We start from the raw sequence: 21,854 nt of genomic DNA on the forward strand, positions 1-21,854 counted from the left end.
AGAGAACAAAAAGCAATTTTCTTTTCAAGAATGCACGAAGATCACCCTAACTGCATTAGTAACTATTCAGTCAAGAACTATAAATGCAGCTTCCCAGACGTGGGGAATAGGAACTTCAAGACTCCTTTTGAGCTCCAGCTAGCTTCTTGTGATTTCAAGTCAAGCACTCACCACCCAAGATATGGGTGTGCTGAGTGCAAGGCCATTTCATGACAAAGAGCCTTATGATAAGAATTCATCACTTCAAAATGATGTTAAAGATTTGCATTGAATGCCCAAATAAGATTATAACATATACCCGATACCAAGATGAAATAAAATATTAGAGATAATTATGTGAAGCAAACAAAAGACATTTCCTTAATATCAATTAAGACACGACTCATATAAAGACAATGTCCTTCAAGTTCAATTTTGCTGCAATGATCCTCAGGCTCCAATGGACCAACCAAATTCACCATTTATCCCATGTTTCCATGTGTCCATAATGTGAAGATTAAGAGTCTCAAATAAGTGTGGTCATGTTGTGATTGCTTTGCAGTCATGCTCAGGCTCCAATGGACAAACAAAACCGGTCATTTTTCCCATGTTTCCATGCATCCCTACTGTTAAGACTAAGAGTCTCTCAAATAAGTGTGGCCATGTTTTGATTGTTTGCAGCAGCCTAGGACAGCAGCATCACTGCACCAGAAGTCAACTTACATTTGATTGGTGTCAAATCTTCTTCTAACAAGTGCTGTTGGTGGTCTTCTTTGCATGTGACAAACCATCTTAGTCTACTTTCTCTCCCTTATCACCTATTGGAGCTACTCATAGGCTTCATTTCAGACCCTATCCTTTCTAATTTTTCCACTCATCCATCTTAGTATATGCATTTCTGCCACTCATTGTTCAGATATGTTGTTTCTCGACTGCCCAGCATTCTACTTCATACAAGATACAACATAGCTGGCCTTTTTATTGAGAAAGGTTAACTGAGTTTTATTAAAAGTTAACTGAGAAAAGTTAACAGTGTACAAGAACCTTAGAAGGCAGGAACATAACTATGGAGGCAAAGAAGTATCAGAAAACAAAGATACTCCATGGGCTCCAGATTTGGCTAAGCTGTCAGCAACAGTGTTAAGTTCCCTGAGAATCCAGACTAGCTTCACATAAGATTTCAGGCACCCCCTCCATTTTGCCCATCCCCCTTCTATTTCTATGGGCAACATCCTCCTCAATCTCTCCCTTGTTATGAATTATCAAACCAAGGTACCCGGAAAAGGTCACATTGCATTATCTCTTGATCTCCAATCCTAAATCTAAGTGTATCCTCATTTGCACTCCTATTATTATTAAAATTACATATCATATATTCTGTTATAGTTCTACTTATTTATAAAACCACTTGTTTCTAGGGTATTGGTCCATAAACTTAATTTTGCATTTAATCCTTCATTAGTTTCATCCATTAAAACAATGTAATCAGCAAACAACATCCACCATGGGACCTCCTCCAATCTGTTTAGTAAATTCATCTATGATCAGTAAAAATAAATAAGGGCCAAGAGAACCTTGGCGAAGACCCATCAAAACTATAAAATCCGATGCCTCTCCCACAAGTGTTCTAACATTAGTTATTACACCCTCATACATATCCATATTTAGGTTTATACCTGTTGGGGACTCCTCTCTTTTCCAAGACCCACCACGTAATCTCCCTGGGGACTCTATCATATAGTTTCTCTATATCAATGAACACCATATGGAGATCTCTCTTCGTCTTTCTAAACTTTTCTAGCATAAATCCAAATTAGTGGTTCTCTGATATATTTGTTTCATGCAATAACCTTTGCTCAATTACTCCATCTGAAATTGCAATTCTTGTAGTTAAGCCCAAGACCTTTCCCAATCTAATTGAGCTCTACTTTCAATTTTAAAGTCATCCCTAAACCTTAGTCTAGCTAATTAATTCCTTCCTAGAGTCACCCTTGGTCATAGCTGTCCTATATCAGTTTGGTATCAAAAGCATGCAATCCTACATCAATTTGATATCAGAACCATTAGTCCTATATCACCATCATTTAAGCTTTGTCCAATCTAATTGATCTCTATTTTCAATTCTAAAGTCATCCCTAAACCTTATTCTAGCTAATTAATTCCTTCCTAGAGTCACCCTTGGTCATGGCTGTCCGACATCAGTTTGGTATCAAAAGCATGATATTAAAACCATTAGTCCTATATCACCATCATTTAAGCCTTGTCCAAACTATATGGGGTTGGCCAGTACAAAAATACAAATCAAGATCCATGATCATAAGAGTTTGGCATAAGTTTTAATGCCAGCATCCAACCTCACACAACCCTCCTATTAGACAAGCTCACACTTTAGGAGTTCTATTAGTCCTACATCAGAGACTCAAAATCAAGATTAAATATTTGCACTTCCTTCAGCCCATTCATCGAAAAAACCTAATAAACTCAAACATACCAATTAAACATAAAATGCCTATCCTTTCTATTTTCTTTGCAATATGACATCTAGATAAGCCATCATTCCATATTCAAGAAGAGACAGCAATGATATCTTGATTTTCAATTTGTTTGACTTCTTTTAGGTGAGTCAAGCCTGAAATACAAATTTTTCAGCAATCACTTCATGGTGGCACCCAAGAACATAGAACAATAAAGGGGCTACTCCACGTGAACAGAAGGCTGTAAAGAATCAGAACAAACCATTAACTAACAATACTGTTACTCATAAAAAATCATTTGCTAAAATTGATCAAAAAGCCAAATCATTAGCCAATGAATACAATTCTCAGTAGAAAGCCAACATCAGTGTGACCTTCCAGCTGAACCTGACAGAACCAAATGAAGTCAAGTCACCTCCAGTTCATTACCAAAATGTTAACTGTAACTACAATTGAGACATGAAGCATGAATCTTTCAAAATAAGCTTTGACCACAAACAAATCAATAATCAATACCTGCAAGCAACCACCATCCGACACAACAAGTTCAATCACTAAATGCCGTTTTAGTACTGGGAGAATATTGTGGAGATAGAAATCTGGAGAAGCTGAGTGAGGAACCCTAAACACAGGTATCTCTTTTTTCCTTCTTGCTGTTTTGAGATTTTTAGGCAGGGTTTTCACAACTTTAACATCCTTCACTAATGCGGCTGTGAATTGGTCTTCATTGTAAAGGTAGGCAAAGCTCTTGAAATTAGAACTGCACAATGGGATTATAATTTATAAATGATTCAAGTGTACAATTATTATTAATAACTTTCAAACATAAACTTATAATAATAGCAGAAATTGTGATATCTATTCAGGAAAGGACACAGTAAAGGAAGACAAGAACCTGATTCCCTTGCTACTCGTGGTTGATTGAATCTCAGGAATAACTAAGGTAGCATTCAGAAGCCGAGCAACCACAACAACATCACAAATCTGAAGGACCATGAAGATCAAACACTTCTCAGCAAACATGAGATACCCAATAGTTAACAAGGAGTAACACAATGAGATTCTCACCGAATTCCTGATTTCATGGAAACCTCCTAGTATGCGCACAAAGATAAAGCCATTGGTTTGTAATCCTGGAGCTGGAATAAATAGTATAGTTAGGAGTTAAGTACTCAGATAAAAAGTTAAAAACGAAACATACTAACTGGCAGCATATAGTTTTTCTTTTGTTCTTTTTTTATTCAAATCTTTCATCTGTGCTTTGTATATAATTGGGACTTCGGACTGAACTCCAGACCTCAAGGTTGTTACATAAGCATCATCAACCTGCACTAAAATGAAACCCGCTTAAATGGGTGGATGGACATACACAAGCGACCCTTTGTGCATGTATAACCCAGTAGGCCAGTAGAGAAAAGTCACATCAGAGTTTATTGGTTAAGAAGGGCTGGTATAAGCTAAATATTTATGGTTTTTCTCATGGCAATCCAAGGCCAAGTGGTAGTGGGGATATTATTCATGGTGATGGGAATAAATTTGTCGCTGCTTTTGCCAGGTTTTATGGGTTCCATTGCAACTTGTATGCTGAAGTGTTGGCATTGATAGATGGCCTTGAGTTGGCCAGGTCTCTAGGCATTCAATGGTTGGAAGTTTATTCTGATTCTCAAGTTTTATGCAAAACCGCTAATGGGGATTTGGAGGTGCCTTGGTCTCTTTGGTATTGGAAGCATCATCTTTGGAGTATTCAGGGTATCCCGTCTTCCCCTTGTATAGAGAAGATGCTACATGTATCCCTTTTATTTGGATAGATAATTTTCTTTTTTATTTTATTGAGAATTTCTTTTGGTGTATATTTATATATGTCCTATAGTTTTTCAAGGTATCCTCCTCGTATAGGTTTTCAGAGGGGAAAGGTATTTACATCCCCCCACCCTTCATAGACCTTTTTTTTATGATTGATAAAATACATGGCAGCTTCCCCTCCACCAAGAGTAAACTTTGGGGTTTGAAAAAAGAAACAAAAAAAAAAAAAAGCTGATTGGTTATGAACATGGTTTAAAATATCAACAAGATTTGGAAAAATCTCCCCATTTTACTAGGGGTAATATAAAATATCCCAAGAATATTTCTTTTCCTAACATCTCTGATTCATTGTCAATATATTGGCAAGAATTCAAGTTTAATTGATAAACTATACATTTAGGATTTAAATTTTAGAATATCATTAAAACTTCCCAATATTTTGTTAAAATCATTGAAGTTTTTTTTTTATCTTTTCCTAAAAGAATGAAGGGGATTCAGTCACTGGATGATTGGCTTGCTATCTTGATATGGTTCACCTACTAAGTCACTATAATTGAAAAGAAAAAGAAAAACGATTATATTTTTCCTAACAATTCCATGAAGTTCCGTTAATAAATTTCATGCTTTAGAAATATTTCTTGATTTCTTTAGATTTTCCAAATATCTTAGAAAAAATAATGAAATATCCTGAAACTTCTGCCTTTCCATGGCAAGATGTCCATTGATATCAAAATTTTGAATCATGGTTATGAATAATTGAAGGGGATTTTAGAACAAGATAAGTCGCCCTTTAACCATTCACGACTTAGAAAGAAATTTTCTTCTTCTTCTTCTTCTTCCTCTCTCTTTCTTTTTTTTTTTTTTTTTTTTTGGGGGGGGGGGGGGGTTACACATATCAGGATCATATCATCCAAGCTACAAATGTGAGTCTATTGTTCCTTCCGTTTCAGAGAAAAGGTGAGTGAATAGTATGTATATACAGAGAGAGGTAGCCTGGTTGGCCCCTTAAGCATGTTCTTAAGCAACAGCAAAAATATATTGACATTGAACAAGCTCAATTCTAAGGTCAAGAAAAAGGCTAGTAGGGTACAGAAGAAACAGCCATTATCTGTCCATTTATTTTCTTCTTGTGACCACTAATTAGAATTTATTTCCCAACCCTAATTCACTCCATAATAGAGAGGCCTTACAACCCCAGCTCCTGCTAGAGAATCTTCCATACAGTTTGCTTCTCTATAAGGCTGCAAGCGGATTGGATCGGATATAGATAGATCCAAATTGGTTCATTTTTAGTAGAATTCAAATCAGATCTTGCCCATCAGATTTATGTCAGATTCTAATCAAATTCGGATTACAACCGGATTTCATAGTATACTTATCTTATACTATAAAGTTTTCGCCTTTAAACTTAAAATTGTGATACATGATATAAATGCATAATTTCACAGATATGTAGTTGCATATGCATATATGCATAGATATATACACATAAACATGAATGCATACATACATAAATATATACAAATTTATATACATATAGAAATATGAAGACATGTTGGGTTCAGGTTGGATCGGGTTGCCCATGTCCTCTCAACCCTAACAGAACCTAAAGTCAAGTTGTGCTCAAGTTTTTCAACCCTAACCCGAACTTCAACCCGACCTTTTCGGGTTAGGTTCAGGCTAATATGGCCCAAGTGGCAGCCCTACCGCTAACCCCCCGCCTGCAATGGCTGCACTCATTCTCTTGCAAACTTTCTTAAAATTTTTTGTAGGACCTGCTCTCACCAAGCCGAGTTTTAGTCTAGAGAAAACTTTCATAACATGGACAATATGCATCTTACTAGAAGAGCGAATCTTCTTTGGAACTGAACCAGCTTCCTTTGTTTCATTCCTTTCCTCAATCTTCCTCCTGCGACCCAGATCAACACCTAGCTTACCAACCACAACCTCCTTGAAGCAATCTGGAGAAACAGATAAAAGCTTGACTACAGAGACGAATCCTTCTCCAATGGCGTGTCCCTCATCAGTAGCAACAGTTTCTTCTCCACACTTACTTTTGATGATCTGAGTGCATTGTCTTGACCAACTTGATCACCACACACCACTATAGATCCATCGTAACACAAATGCCACGTTCCCGTAAATAGACCGGTCTTGTCATTGGTACAATTGTTAGAGTCGGTACAAGGGTAGTACAGTCCTTTTATGTTTAGTTATATATGTACTGCTCAGCTGATGTGGCTCTCACTTAAGTTAGGGCACAATGGTAATCCTTGTATATCTTAGAAGAGTAGAAATAAAAGAAGGGCCGACTAGAGGGATTTGATTTTTTCTCTCTAGTTCGGCTGCGACCTTTTCTCCTTCTTTTCCTTCTCTTTCTTCTTCTCCTTCTCTCTCTCTTTTCCTTCTCTTTCTTCTTCTCCTTCTCTCTCTCTTTTCCTTCTCTTTCTTCTGGTCTGAACATATACGGACATCTAATCTGAGTTTTATCATGGTATTAGAGCCACGATAATCAGTTCAGATCAATTGTCTCCTTTTCTCTCTGTTTTGCGCATTCCTCTCTAGGTTTTTGCAGAATTCTCATTGATATTTAGAGAGTTTTCCAGAAAGAAAGAAAAGGACTGGTCGTTTTCTCCTTTTGGGGGTTTCCATGCCTCCAATGAGTGCAGTCATTGTAGTTTTGTGTGGTTGGTAGAAAACCCTCTACTCGCAATTCGAAGAGGGCTGGTTTTGTGATGGTGACAATGCAGACTTGGTACCCTCTACTCGACAGGTACATGATCTTCGAACTAAGTTGTGGTATGTAGCAAGTATCTTTTATATGTTGCAGAACTGAAAATATTATTCGTGAGGTATGTTGTAAGGGTTTATAGTGCTGACAATAAATGGCAACAGTAGTGCTGTTGCTAAAAGTGGTGAACAATTGTGAATATTGTTGCTGAAACAGTGGTGAATAGTTGTGAGTGTTGCTACTAAAACCTGGTACTAGGAACCCTAGTGGTGTTCAGTCATTCGTGTGGAGTGTGGTGATTTATTAGGGCAGTAGAGTAACAATTTAGTGGACAACTTCCCACCGTTTTTTTTGTGCAGTTATGGGAGACAACAGTGAATACAAATCAAGTGTGATGGTGCCTTCTGATTATCTGAATGTGCAGATGGCCTCTATAAAACTGAATGGTGAGAATTATGTTCCTTGGGCTAAGTCTGTTGAAGTTTTCCTAAAAGCCAAAAAGAAAGTGAAACATGTGAGGGAAGATAAACCCCCAATTGATTCTCCGGGATATGATGAATAGGAGCAGGAGGATGCTCAAATTATGACTTGGGTATGGAACAGCATGGAGTCCAAAATTAGTGTGAACTTCATGTTTTTAGATATAGCCAAGGAAGTCTGGGATCATGCAAGGAAACTATATTTTGGACAAGATAACACTACTAGGGTTTACCAACTGTACCAAGAGTACTTCAATCTGCAACAAGGGAATCAGAGTCTTGAGGACTATTATGCCAGTATGAGAAATTTATGAAATGAGTTGAATGTTTATCATCCTCTTACACCTAATGTAAAAATTCAGCAACAATAGAGAGAGCAATTGGATGTGACTAGATTTTTAGTAGGGCTGAAATCTAAGTATGAACCCGTAAGGGCACAGATATTAGATGGATCTGATCTTCCCTCTCTTGAGGAAGTGTTTGCTCGTCTTTGGAGGATTTCAGTTGGACCCACAGAGACTTCCACTATGTCAGATAGGTTTACATTTATAGTTACGAGAGGGGGAGGTCGTGGTGGTAGAGGAGGTCAACATGTCGTGGTGGTAGAGGAGGTCAACATGTCGTGGTAGTGGTGGTGGACCCATGTATGGTCATGGTGGTGGTGGAATGTATAATCATGGTGGTGGTCGTGTTGGAGGACGAAACTCAGGGGGAGGTCGTGGTAGGGGACGTTGTAATACTCAGAGAAAGTGTACTCATTGTGGTATAGAGGGACATACTATCAACTTTTGCTACGATCTCCATGGCCCACCTTCAACCTGAGCGAATCATGCAACTGTAAATGGTGGTAGTTCAAGACAAGAATCTCAAGTCACTAATCAGATCCCCACTACATCTATGGATGCTTCCAGAAAGGAGATGATGAATGTTTCACAGGATGAGTAAGAGCAGTTCATTTAGGGTACATCTCAACAGAACACAACTACCCTTACACACACAGGTACGGCTTGTTTGGCATCCACATCTTCCCGTTGGATTATAGATTCTGGAGCTTCCGATTATATGACCGGAACTCCAGGTGTGTTTTCATCCATTTCTCCGTCCTCCACTTCCCAATCTATTACTCTTGCCAATGGCTCTACATTAGCCATATGTGGTATTGGTAATGTTGACATTAACTCATTATCCCTCTCCTCAGTTTTATATGTTCCCAAGTTTCCCTCTAACCTGATGTCTTTTAGTAAATTGACCCAGTCTCTTAATTGCTCAATAACCTTTTACCATTTCTCTTGTGTGTTTCTGGATTTCAAGATAGGGATGAAGATTGGTGGAGGGCATGAAGCTGGTGGACTGTATTATCTTGATGGAGGTGGTTCGGCAACAGCTCTTCAGTCATCTCTCTCCCCTCATTAGTGGCACTGCAAACTTGGTCATCCGTCTCTTAGAGCGCTTCAATTACTTGTTTCGTCGTTGCGTCGTCTTTCTAATTTAAATTGTGAGTCATGTCAGTTTGAAAAACATCATCGTTCTCCTTTAGTCCTAGAGTTGATGGTCGTACATTGAGTCCTTTTTCTTTAGTCCATTCAGGCATCTGGGGTCCAAACAGAGTAGTGTCTTATAATGGTTACAAGTACTTTGTAATTTTTGTTGATGATTATTCAAGGATGACATGGCTTTACCTTATGAAAGAAAAGAGTGAATTGCTTTCTATCTTCCAAAAATTTTATGCCGAAATTCGCAATCAATTTGATGTACATATTAAAATTCTTCGTTCTGATAATGGTCGCGAGTATTTTTCCACACACTTTCAAGAATATTTGGAACAACATGGCATTATCCATCAAACCTAATGTACCTACACCCCTCAACAAAATGGGGTGGCTAAAAGAAATAACCATCACCTTTTGGAAACTACTCGGTCCCTCTTACATCAGATGAATGTCCCCAAACCCTTTTGGAGTGATGCTGTACTTACATCTTGCTTTCTTATTAACTGCATGCCCATATCTATCCTTGAAGGTCAGTCCCCTTTCTCTGTTCTGTTTCCCACGTTGTCTCCTTTTCCCCTTACTCCCAGAGTTTTTGGATGTGTGTGTTTCGTTCATAATCTTGTGCCTGGAATGGACAAGTTAGATGCTAGATCCACTAAGTGTGCCTTTCTTGGCTATTCCAAGACTCAAAAAGGGTATCTGTTATAACCCTCGCCATCGGCGTTCTTTAATGTGTTCTGATATTACATTTTTTGAGTTTGTTCCTTTCTTCTCCAGGTCGGATACTTCTTCTCCTCTGTTGCCATCACCCCCTCTTTCAATTTCTGTTGAGGATCCCGTTCCTCTTGTTCCCATCATGGCCCAGTCTTTGCCTCCAACGCAGCTACTTGAGAGAGGACCACCTATCCGGCAAGTGTATACACATCATCAGGCATCGGCTCCTCCCCTAGCTTTGTCACTGTCGACAGATCTGGCAATTGATCCCACCCCAGCCCCAACCCCAAGTTATGACCTTGATCTTCCTATTGCTTTGCGGAAAGGTAAACGCAGTTGCACTCTCGATCCCATTTCCAATTATGTTTCTGTATCTCACCTTTCAGCTTCCCATTGACAGTTTGTTTCTATGTTATCCTCTGTCTCTATTCCCAAGGATGTCCAGGAAGCCCTCACTTCTCTAGGGTGGTGCTAAGCAAATGGAAGAACTCTCGACCCTGACTCGTACTCATACATGAGACCTCACCACTCTTCCTCCTGGTAAGCATGCGGTCGGCTGTAAGTGGGTGTACACGGTTAAATACTTACCTGATGGGAGTGTTGAACGGTTGAAAGCTCGGTTAGTTGCCAAAGGTTATTCACAATAGTATAGTATTGATTACACAGACACCTCTCCGGTTGCTAAAATTGGGTCAGTTCGTGTTCTGATTTCTCTTGCTGCTATGTTTGATTGGCCCTTGTTTCAGCTTGACATCAATAATGCTTTTTTACATGGTGATCTTCTTGAGGAGGTGTACATGGAGCAACCACCAGGTTTTGTTGCTCAGGGGGAGGGTGAGAAGGTATGTAGACTCAAGAAGACTATTTATGGACTTAAACAATCCCCCCGTGCATAGTTTGGGAGATTTAATGAAGTGGTGAAGAAGTTTGGAATGAAACAGTGTCAGATTGACCATTTCGTATTCAGTTATGAATTAAATGCTAAAAAGATTCTCTTGGTGGTATATGTAGATGACATTGTTATCAAAGGCAGTGACAGACTAGGAATTGACAGGTTGAAGACTTACTTGCATGATCACTTCCAAACAAAGGATCTTGGCAAATTAAAATACTTCCTAGGGATAGAGGTTGCAAGGTCCAAGAATGGTATAATCTGTGCCAAAGGAAATATGTTTTTGATTTGCTAGAAGAAACAAGGTTGTTGGGTGCTAGACCAACTGAAACACCTATGAAACTTGTTTCGAATGCTGCTATAGTAACTCGAATCAGGAAGAGAAGGAAGAAGAAGAGGAAGAAGAAGAGAAGAAGAAAAAAGAAAATAAAGGTCTGTCAAAATCCGATGGACTACCCATACAGTCGACCCCCTTAATCTTTATTAGATTCTAATAACCTTTACAAAGACTAAATTGCCCATACTTAAGTGTAGAGCAGAGTACTCTAATAAAACTGCCACATAAGCAAACTACTTAACACACATAAGATGACTAAACTACCCCTATTCGGCTCACTTTAACACTCCCCCTCAAGCTGGAGAATATATGTCATAGAATCCTAGCTTGTTACAATGGTAGTTCACTTTCCCTGAGCTTAGAGCTTTTGTAAACAAATCTGCCCACTAATCATTTGAACCCACATGTTTTGTATTTATCTCTCCAACAAGAACCTTCTCCCTCACAAAGTGGCAATCAACCTCTATGTGCTTTGTTCTCTCATGAAAGACAGGGTTGGATGAGATATAGAGTGCAGCTTGATTGTCACAGTACAATCTCATAGGTTTATCCATGTGAAACCCAATTTCTTTTAGGAGATTCCTCAACCACACTAATTCACATGTAGTGTGTGCCATTGCCCTATACTCGACTTCAGCACTGCTTCTGGCCACAATCGTCTGCTTTTTACTCTTCCATGTCAGAAGGTTTCCTCAAAGAAATGTGCAATAGCCTGTAGTAGATCTTCTGTCATTCACTGAGCCTGCCCAGTCTGCATCTGTATACCCAACTACTTCAAGTTTTCCTCTTGGTTTATACAATAGCCCACGGCCTGGAGCTCCTTTCAGATACCTTACAATTCTAAGAACTACATCCCAGTGAGGTATACGAGGGTTCTGCATGAATTGCCTCACCACACTGACTGCAAAGGAGATGTCGGGTCTCATAATAGTCAGATAGTTCAACTTTCCCACTAGTCGTCTATACCTTCCAGGATCTTCAAATACTTCTCCTGTATCACTACTCAACTTAACATTTGGTTCCATAGGGGTCTCAGCCGGTTTTGCACCTAACAGTCCTGTTTCTTCCAATAGATCAAGAACACTAGCAACTTCTATTCCCAATAAATACTTTAATGTTCCAAGGTCTTTTGTTTGAAAATGATTTTGCAGAAATACCTTTAGTTTGTCAATCCCCAATTTATCACTGCCAATAATGACAATATCATCCACATAGACCACTAATAATAAGATCTTCCCAGCTTCTGAGTCATAGCTGAACACTGAGTGATCAACCTGGCATTGCTTCATTCCAAAACTCTTCACTACTTCGCTGAACTTTTCGAACCAAGCACGTGGTGATTGCTTCAACCCATAAATTGCCTTCTTCAGTCTGCACACCTTACCATCCTCCCCCTGAGCAACAAACCCAGGTGGTTGCTCCATATATACCTCCTCCACCAGATCACCATGGAGGAAGGCATTTTTTATGTCAAGCAAAAACAGAGGCCAATCATACATAACTGCCAGGGAAATTAATACACGAACAGAACCGATCTTAACCACCAGAGAATCTATGTAGTCCACTCCATACAACTATGAGTAACCTTTAGCAACAAGTCTGGCCTTCAGACGCTCCACACTACCATCTAACAAGTATTTCACAGTATACACCCATTTACAGCCCACAGCATGCTCACTGTAGAGAAGATGGGCCGAATGGCCCATAGACTGTCATTTCATGTTATGTTATGTTTCTCTCTGTTGTGGGCCTTATTCTGGGCCCATACTCTGTAATATTCTGTTTTTTTGTATTTTCCTGCTCACTCAAGGGCCTCTCTGTAATTTGTCAAAGATTAACTTATTAATAAGATGTTTAGAGTGTTAGAGAGAAGTTATGTTCAAACTTCTTACTCTCTAACACTCATTGCCGCCAGCTCTCTCTTTTCTTCTTCTCCTGTTTGTTCATTTTCTGGTTTGCATCTAATCTCAAACAGTTCCATACATCAAGTGGGCTGTTTTTCAACTCTTACCAGGTGGGAGAGTAGTAAGTTCCCACGTTTGAGTATGTTAAGAGCATAAAGTTCCTCCTCCATTGCCCACCGCCATCCAGGTGAACTAAGAGCTTCTTGAACATTGTTAGGTAGGGAAATAGAGGACAAAAGTGAAACAAACTGGCGATGTGAAGTAGAAAGACAAGATAATGAAACAAAATTGGAAATGGGATGGAGGGTAGAACTGCACTTACCTTTCCATAAGGCAATGGGTAGGTCATGGTCTGAAGTTTCAGCAATAGGAGCCATGAGAGGATCCGCAGATGAGGTAGAAGCTAGAAGAGGGGCCGGTGTCGTTCGACGTGTATACATTTGTCGGATCGGTGATCGTTCGGTGGTGGTCTGCACTGGATGAGGTGATGAGTCTACTCCAACAACAGCATCTGGAACTAGATCACTGACAAGAAGAGGAATAGGAAGTATGGGTGGAGACGAAGGAGCTTCAGAACTTGAGAAGAAGGGTATAGACTCAAAAAAGGTGACATCAAGGCAGACATAACACTTTCGGGTAATGAGATTATAATATTTGTACCATTTTTGAGCCTGAGAGTAGCCAAGGAAGACACATTTAATTGAACATGCATCTAGCTTGTCTATTCCAGGACTTAGATTGTAGACAAAGCACACACAACCAAAGACACGATGAGTTAATGGAAAAGGAGATAAAGTGGGAAACAAGATAGAGAATGGGAACTGACCATGAAGAATGAAGGAGAGCATCCGATTAATGAGAAAACATGCACTGAGTACAGCGTCACTCCAAAACCGTTTAGGAACATTCATGTGGTGAAGAATAGACCGAGCAGTTTCAAGAAGCTTACGGTTCTTTCGTTCAGCTACCTCATTTTGTTGAGGGGTGAATGCACATGAGGTCTGATGAATAATGCCATGCTGTTCTAAATACTGCTGAAATGAAGTAAGTATTCACGCCCATTATCTGAACGGAGAACTTTGATTGGAACACCAAATTGTGTGCGTATTTCAGCATGGTATTTTTGAAAAATGGAAAATAATTCACTTCTTTCTTTCATTAAGTAAATCCATGTCATTCTTGAACAATCATCAATAAAGGAGACAAAATACTTGTACCCATTATAAGACTCTATTTTGATTGGACCCCAAACATCTGAATGAACCAAAGAAAAAGGACTCAACATACGACTCTCAACTCTTGGACTGAAAGACACACGACGATGTTTCCCAAACTGACATGACTCACATTGCAAAACTGACAAATGACTCAATGACGGAACCAATATCTTGAGAGCCTTGAGAGATGGATGTCCCAGTCGGCAATGCCATTGTAGAGTAAGTGAAGTCTGAAAAGCAATTGAAGATCCGTCACCGTCAAGATAATACAATCCACCAGCTTCATGTCCCCCACCAATCTTCTTCCCCGTCTTGAAATCCTGAAAAACACAAGTTGAAGGAAAGAATGTAACAGAACAGTTAAGAGCTTTGGTTATTTTACTAACAGACATAAGATTGAATGGAAACTTAGGTACATATAAAATAGATGATAAGGGCACAAAAGCCATGTCAACATTACCAACACCACAGATGGGAGATGAGGACCCATTGGCAAGTGTAACGGTTTGTGATGTGAAGGTTTCAGAAAGAGAAGAGAACACACCTGGAGTCCCAGTCATATGATCTGAGGCTCCAGAGTCAATAATCCAGGGAGAGGTTTTAGATGATATGCAAGCATCACCTGAGTGGGCAAGTGTGGCAGTGGTATGCTATGAAGTAGTTTGAAGGAACCATTCATACTCATCACGCGGTACACTCACCATCTCCCTCCCAGAAGTAGATGTAGATAGGAGAGGAGTACGGTCTGCCTATCTACTGTCACTGATGTCAACCTCACCTGTTACAGCATGATTAGCCCATTTGGAGGGAGGGCCATGTAGGTCATAACAGAAATTCACTGTGTGCCCTTCCCTACCACAATGAGTACACTTCCTTGCAGAGTTATTCTTCCCTTTGCCACAGCCTCCCCCTGAGTCACGACCACACCGACCAATCATGGAACTACCACGGCCACCACGGGAGGCATGTCATTCCCCCCTTGTACTGTGTCCACCTCCTCTATCTGTCACAAGTGTTGATCTATCAGACTGTGTGGGATTCTCTGTCTGTCACCAAGAATATTGTAACATCTAGTTGTTCCCTTTGCTGTTGCTAAACTTTAATATCTGGAGTGAGGGGATGATAGACATTGAGTTCATTCCTTATATTCTTCATGTTGGCATAGTACTCTTCTAGTGTTTTGTTTCCTTGTTGCAAATCAAAGTACTCCTGATAAAGTTGATATACTCTTGTTGTATTATCTTGTCCAGAATACAACTTCTTAGCATGCTCCCATATATCCTTAGTCGTATCGAGAAACATGAAGTTGGCACTAATTTTTGGTTCCATACTGTTCCATAGCCAAGTCATGATTTGAGCATCTTCTTGTTCCCAATCATCAAACCCTAGGGAGTCAGCCGATGGTTTCTCATCTTTTATGTGTTTCACCTTCCTCTTTGCCTTGAGGAAAACTTCCACAGATTTAGCCCATGGAACATAGTTCTCCCCATTCAGTTTAACTGAGGTCATCTGTACACCTAGGTAGTCAGGGGAAACCACCACACTAGGTTTCTGATCATTACACCCATCTCCTATTACTGCCATGATACCTTTCACAGTTGCCTCTAACCTGAATTCTCAACAACAAGCTGACTGTTGTTATCCAAAAATTGATGTTCCAGCACTTATAGCAACCCCTAAACACAACAGTGGATACACATGCCTTGTTCTTATTCACACTACTGCTGATTTCACAACACCACGAACCACATAAGAATCAATTTAACACTCACTAATCACATGTAAGCCCTCTTACAACCACTCAATAAGGATTGTGCAACACAAGCACCACAACATAGTCAAACCTGTTACACCCAGTTCAGACTAGTTTAACACTTTTAAGAGGGCACTACACAACCACAAAATTTCGGCTAGGTCACAACATTACACCTTACACCACCCGGCCACTTACAGCAGCCCTAACACCACTCAACAACTTACAGCAGCCCCTACTCCATTCAGCTACTGTACACACAGCCCATTCTAGGGCAACAATGAACCTAGTTCTCTAGGTTCTAATCAGTACTAACAGCTTCTTGAAGGGTTTCTACCCATAAATACCAACAACACAAGAAGAAGAGATAACCGACCTTCCTTTGAGAGTCTCAACCAACCATTCACTGCTGAAGTCATTTTTCTTGATGAAGAAGAATATGCGTAGCAGAGAGAGACAAGCTGTGAGGTTTCAGACCTAGGGCGAACCAGTTCTCTCCATTGACTGACCAGAAACGCAGGAAGAAGAGTCACGAACACTGCTGAGGTGCTTTACCAACTGAAGTAGGTCAGGAACATGGCTCTGATACCATGTTCCGAATGCTGCTACAGTAACTCGAACCAGGAAGAGAAGGAAGAAGAAGAGAAGAAAAACAAAGAAAATAGGGGTCTGTCAAAAACTGATGGACTACCCATACAGTCGACCCCCTTAATCTTTATTAGATTCTAATTGAATGGATGAGAGATCCATCCCATGGACGCCCAAAGATTGCGGAATAAGGGGCGAATTTCAAAAATTTTTCTCTCCCTTCAACTGGGAATCACATTCCCTATTTAGAAAACCATATTTTCAAGGATCATTCTTGAACCTTAAACTGAACCAGATCTGAACCAAAAGGAATAGGAGAGAATTATACCTGATACGGAGAAGTAATATCTCCCAACGAAGGTGTTCACGCCCAAGGAAGGATCCAAAGACTGCTCCCACTGAAGATGGCGCAGTGCAGGATGGAGCAGAATCAGCAGTGTTCTTCCCCAAAAACTCTGTCCTTCGCAAGAATCAGTAGAATGGTATGCGAGCACAGATTCCTTTCAATCATTTCTCAAAGAACTGATGTCAAGATCCAATCTTGACTTCTCCCACAACTGGAGATCGAACTGGCAAACAGGGCGGCAAGAACAGGGAGGCGGCAAGAGAGTATTCGCAGGGTGCAAAATTCTCTCTTCTTGATTTCAGCACTAAAGAGGATCTGATGTATATCTCCTAAAGGCTGCCGCCCCCTCCTTCCTTGTATGGCGTGGGACCCAAGCATTGATCCACACATCAGCCACATGGGTTCGGCCCAACCTTTGTTACAAGGCCTGGTCGAATACACTGTTAAAGACAGTGCACCCCCTGAAACCCATCGAATGGGCTCTATGGGTCCAACACTTACCCTAAGTGGTCCCTGGGCCAAGCCACCTTGTAACACCCAAGGACTATGGGCAGATGCAAGATTAGCCCATCAGGTATTATCCTCAATGGTCTTACACTTAACCTCTCAGCCCTTAATGATCATACACTGCCCGACAAGAGAGGATCTCTCCCTCGGCTGCAAGGAACAGCGTTGCACTCTCCACTTATATGGATCCCGGGAATTAAAACCCTTTTGCAAGCATTTTAGAAACCATAATATATATACTTTTATATCTCATATAAAATATACTTTGCAAAACAAATCTCAACGGTTGAAATCGGCTGCCGGCAGTCTTGGTTTCCAACAGTGAGAGTGCATCCCCGATCATTACCTTTGTCCGACAAAGGGGCTGATCCTATCACTATGATCACCCACTCAGATGAATTCTCGGATTGTCCCAACATACCTAGGTTTTGACCCCCGCTAAGGATCTCACTGATTGGTACATCAAAGACAGCCCGATCCGACACCTAGTGCAGTATCATAATCGAGTCTAGGGGTCGGGTGTAACTTTCCAGTTTTGCCCATCAATCTCCAAGGTCCAGGGCAATACTGGAAAATCTGGTCCAGTTCAAAGATTCAATTAATCCCACGTTGTATGTGCCTAGGGTCTCACCCCGGTAGCTGAGACAAGCCACCCCAACCGACTTGGTGACACTACAATGTCAGCCTTGTCAGGATAGGTCTCCCCAGACCGACCCACTGGCTGTGAACATTCTAAACTAAGACGAGTCTCAATAAGTGTCCAGTTTAAGGGTATTACACAGAAACATACCAAGGGAACATGAATCAAATATGCACTTTTATTCATTTACAATAAACTCATAAAGTACATCAATTTTGATTGAAGCTAAGGGCATACAAAACTGTCTAACACTAATAACCTTTACAAAGATTAAATTGCCCATACTTAAGTGTGGGTAGTGATACAGGTGAGGAGTTTGAGGATCCGGGAAGGTACAGAAGGCTGGTGGGTAAGCTTAATTACCTAACCATCACTCGACCTGATATCTCATTTGCGGTCAGCGTAGTGAGTCAATTTATGCAGAATCCTAGAATCCCACACTGGGAGGCAATCCTAAGGATTGTGAAGTATTTGAAGGGTGCTCCAGGTCGTGGTTTGTTGTAGAGTGGAGAAAGTCTTGAGATAGAGAGATACACGGATGTCGATTGGGCCGGGTCCATATCTAACAAAAGGTCCACTACAGGGTATTGCACTTTTCTTAGTGGGAACTTAGTGACATGGAAGAGTAAGAAGTAGACAGTGGTAGCAAGAAGCAGTGCAGAGGCTGAATATAGGGCTATGGCTCACACGACATGCGAACTGGTGTGGTTGAAGCATCTACTAGAGGAGATGGGATACTTGATTGACACTCCTATGAAGCTATGCTGTGATAATCAAGTTGCAGTTCATATCTCCTCTAATCCAATGTTTCATGAAAGGACAAAGCACATAGAAGTGGATTGCCACTTTGTACGTGAGAAGGTGCTTAGTGGAGTGATAAGTACAGCATATGTGAACACAGGAAATCCATGGGCAGATCTGTTTACCAAAGGTTTGAATCGGAGAAGAGTGGACTACATATGTAACAAGCTGGGACTATATGACATATACTCACCAGCTTGAGGGGAAGTGTTAGAGTCGGCTGTACAAGGGTAGTACAGTTTTTCTATGTTTAGTTATATATGCATTGCTCAGCTGATGTGGTTCTCACTTAAGTGAGGGCACAATGGTAATCCTGGTATATCTTAGAAGAGTATAAATAAAAGAAGGACCGACTAGAGGGATTTGATTTTTTTCTCTCTAGTTCGGTTGTGACCTTTTCTCCTTCTTTTCCTTCCCTTTCTTCTTCTCCTTCTCTCTTTCTTTTCCTTCTCTTTCTTCTGATTTGAACATATACGAACATCTAATCTGAGTTTTATCAACAATCGATACTGCTAGTCTACTATCAGTGAACTTCTCCCCTTCGTCCTCTACAGATTGATTTTTATCTTCTCTTTCGTCTCTCAAAATCTGTTCTCAACCTTTTTATTAATTTTCAAGACTCCTTTTTCTAAAAGACATTCCTTGTCTCTTAACAGCCAGTAATTTGGATAGCCTATTCCGATCTCCCCTCTTATTAAAACTAGACCTCCTGTGTCAATCCCCTCCCGGTTCACCATCCAAATTCTTGACCCTAGATGACTCTTCCACTCCCTTATTCATGGTTTTTTCCTTCTCTCTCCCTGGCCCCACATCATTAACCTTTTGACCCTCTACATGTCCTATCAACCCCATTTGAACTTTATCCCCAAAGCTTTCCAAAGCCAACAAACCAACATTAGAATTCGAAACATCCTTAGATTGGGACCCCTCAACTCTTAAAAATATCCTTAGGGGGACTAATACCCAAAATTCCAGAACTACCCTCGCCCACAACCTCTGAATTCTCCAAGTCAAATAGATTGCTGGACTTCCACTTTGTAATATCAGTCTGCAGGACTTTGCTATTATTCTTCCCCCACAAAACCATATTCTCCACCCATATCTTCAGATACAAGCCCTCAATCACAAGTCTCAAATCATATGTCTCTCCCGCTAATCTCAAAGGCAATGAGGAAGGCACTAGATGGATTTCATCCATTTCAACCAGGATATGCATGAAAACTAGATTCCTCCAGGAGCTTGTTCTTGGATCGGAAAATCTGAACCCGCCACATGCTTTACCCACAACTTCAAAAGTTTGGAAAGACCATGCATGGAGAGGAATGCCAAAAACATTAATCCACACCAAGCTTGTTAGTCCAACATCTCTGATAGCACCATCCAACGAATTCCATCTTCTAATCCTCAGATCAGGAGACCAGAACTTTTATGTTCTCGAAGCAAAATATTCTTTGCCTCCTCATTTTCGAAAATGAACCAAAAAAAATCCAGCACTCAGTTTCCTCACTTGGAAAAAACCATTTGGTTTCCACTCAGAAACTGCCCATTTCTTCACATTTTCCTCATTTGGGTCTGAAATAATGAATTGTCCCACCAAACTCAGCCTCCCATACACACTCTTGTTCGTACTCACATGCACCTCCATGTTCTTTTAAATAGATTGGATTGGCAAAACATGATTCATGTAGCTGACTCCATATAGTTGGGATAAGGCATTGATGATGATGATGATTGGATCAACTTGACTATGTCAGATTGGATCAACTTGCCCAAGGCCTCAACCCTACCCAAGGTCAAGTCAAGTTCATGTTTAACTTAAAACTAAACTTTTGGGTTGGGCTTGAGCTAACCCATCCCAATTTGCACCCCTACTCATCTAGATATATGCAATCAACCAACCTTCTTAAATCCTTATGTCACCTTATTTCAGGCTACCTTCAGCAGTACACTACTACCACAAAGAAATTAAAATGTTTTCCTGTAAATTTTTCTCCAAACGGAGTCCTATAACTCCTTCTCCCTTAGTTTTAGATGGAAAGCGAAATATACGTTAATCCCACAACCATCCTAAAATCTTCTCCACATATCTGCCATCAACTCTTGTGCCTAAATATACCTCCTATTTAGTTCTCTAACCCCCCCCCCCGCCCCTTCCTTTTCCATCTGAATTCCCTCATCAAAATATTTCGCAATTTCAAACAATTACTTAAATTAAGAATTTTAACTAGTTTTACCTTCCCCTTGTACTTGAAAGATTTGGTGAGTTGGATGGATGATTTAGAAGGAATGCATACCCAAAGATTCAACAAACCAAAAAAACCATCAAAATCAACCCTAGCATTACTAGAAACTCCAATAAAAGGGGAATCAAAGTGAACTACAAAAGAATCTCACCCTTTCACTAACTCTAATGGACCAACCCCCAAAAACATGATGAAGCCAACAAGACAACTGAAATAATTTCTGTTCAGTTATTGTTATAAAAACTTTATTAGGAAAAGGGCAAGTTGTTTCTGGCTTGATACAAAGAAAGAAGTTTAGGAAGATTTTTTTTTCCAATAAGGGAGGTGGTCCACCATTAAGGTTTTGTCCCAAGCCATTGATCATTAGCTATTCCCTTGGAAGTAGACCTGTTTGCAAGTCGGGCTTTGCCTCTTTATTAACAAAAATGTCCAGGCCTAAGCTATAAAGAGTGGAGACTAGAGGGGGAGAGAGAGAGAGAGAGAGAGAGAGAAAGAGAGAATCTGATGGGATGAGGCACTGTCAGCCACTGGGAAGGGAAGGGTCGAAGGGATTAGGGATAGGGAACCAATTGGTTGGGAATGGTGGGAAGTTGGGAACCATCAAAGGGACTTAGGCATGAAGGGGCCTAAATAGTAAATTGGTATTTTGTAATAATTTAATAAACTAATACACATTATATATATATATATATATATATATATATATATATATATATATTTATTTATTATATATTATTAGAGTTCAACTACGATGCATTCACTAATATTGGCTGCACATTAAATCCAAATCTCAACAAATCATGTTAAAGTTTACTTACTTTTTATTGGTTCAAAGAGTACTTTCACATGTAATGACGCAGCGTGGAAGCAATGAAAACCGGAGCTGGTTATGCAAGCACCTGGCGTTCGCTAGCACCTAGCGAAAACATCGATTTCTCTAGGAGAGAGAAAAAGGT

At 40.2% G+C, this 21,854-nt stretch overlaps 1 protein-coding gene across 1 annotated transcript in view; it reads right to left on the reverse strand.

Moving 5' to 3' along the window:
* LOC148863397 (O-fucosyltransferase family protein) overlaps positions 1 to 21,854 on the reverse strand; it is a 38,260-nt gene that overhangs the window by 10,955 nt on the left and 5,451 nt on the right. The window contains exons 3-5 of the mRNA XM_088980555.1: positions 3,522 to 3,592; positions 3,349 to 3,437; positions 2,970 to 3,213 (exon numbers count right to left, since the gene is read on the reverse strand). Coding sequence (XP_088836681.1) covers positions 2,970 to 3,213; positions 3,349 to 3,437; positions 3,522 to 3,592 — 404 coding nt within the window. The remainder of the gene's footprint in view (positions 1 to 2,969; positions 3,214 to 3,348; positions 3,438 to 3,521; positions 3,593 to 21,854) is intronic.

This window comes from Nelumbo lutea, chromosome 3 (genome assembly GCF_056320005.1).
Source record: "Nelumbo lutea isolate HS-2025 chromosome 3, American lotus-T2T, whole genome shotgun sequence".
Classification (NCBI taxonomy): domain Eukaryota; kingdom Viridiplantae; phylum Streptophyta; class Magnoliopsida; order Proteales; family Nelumbonaceae; genus Nelumbo; species Nelumbo lutea.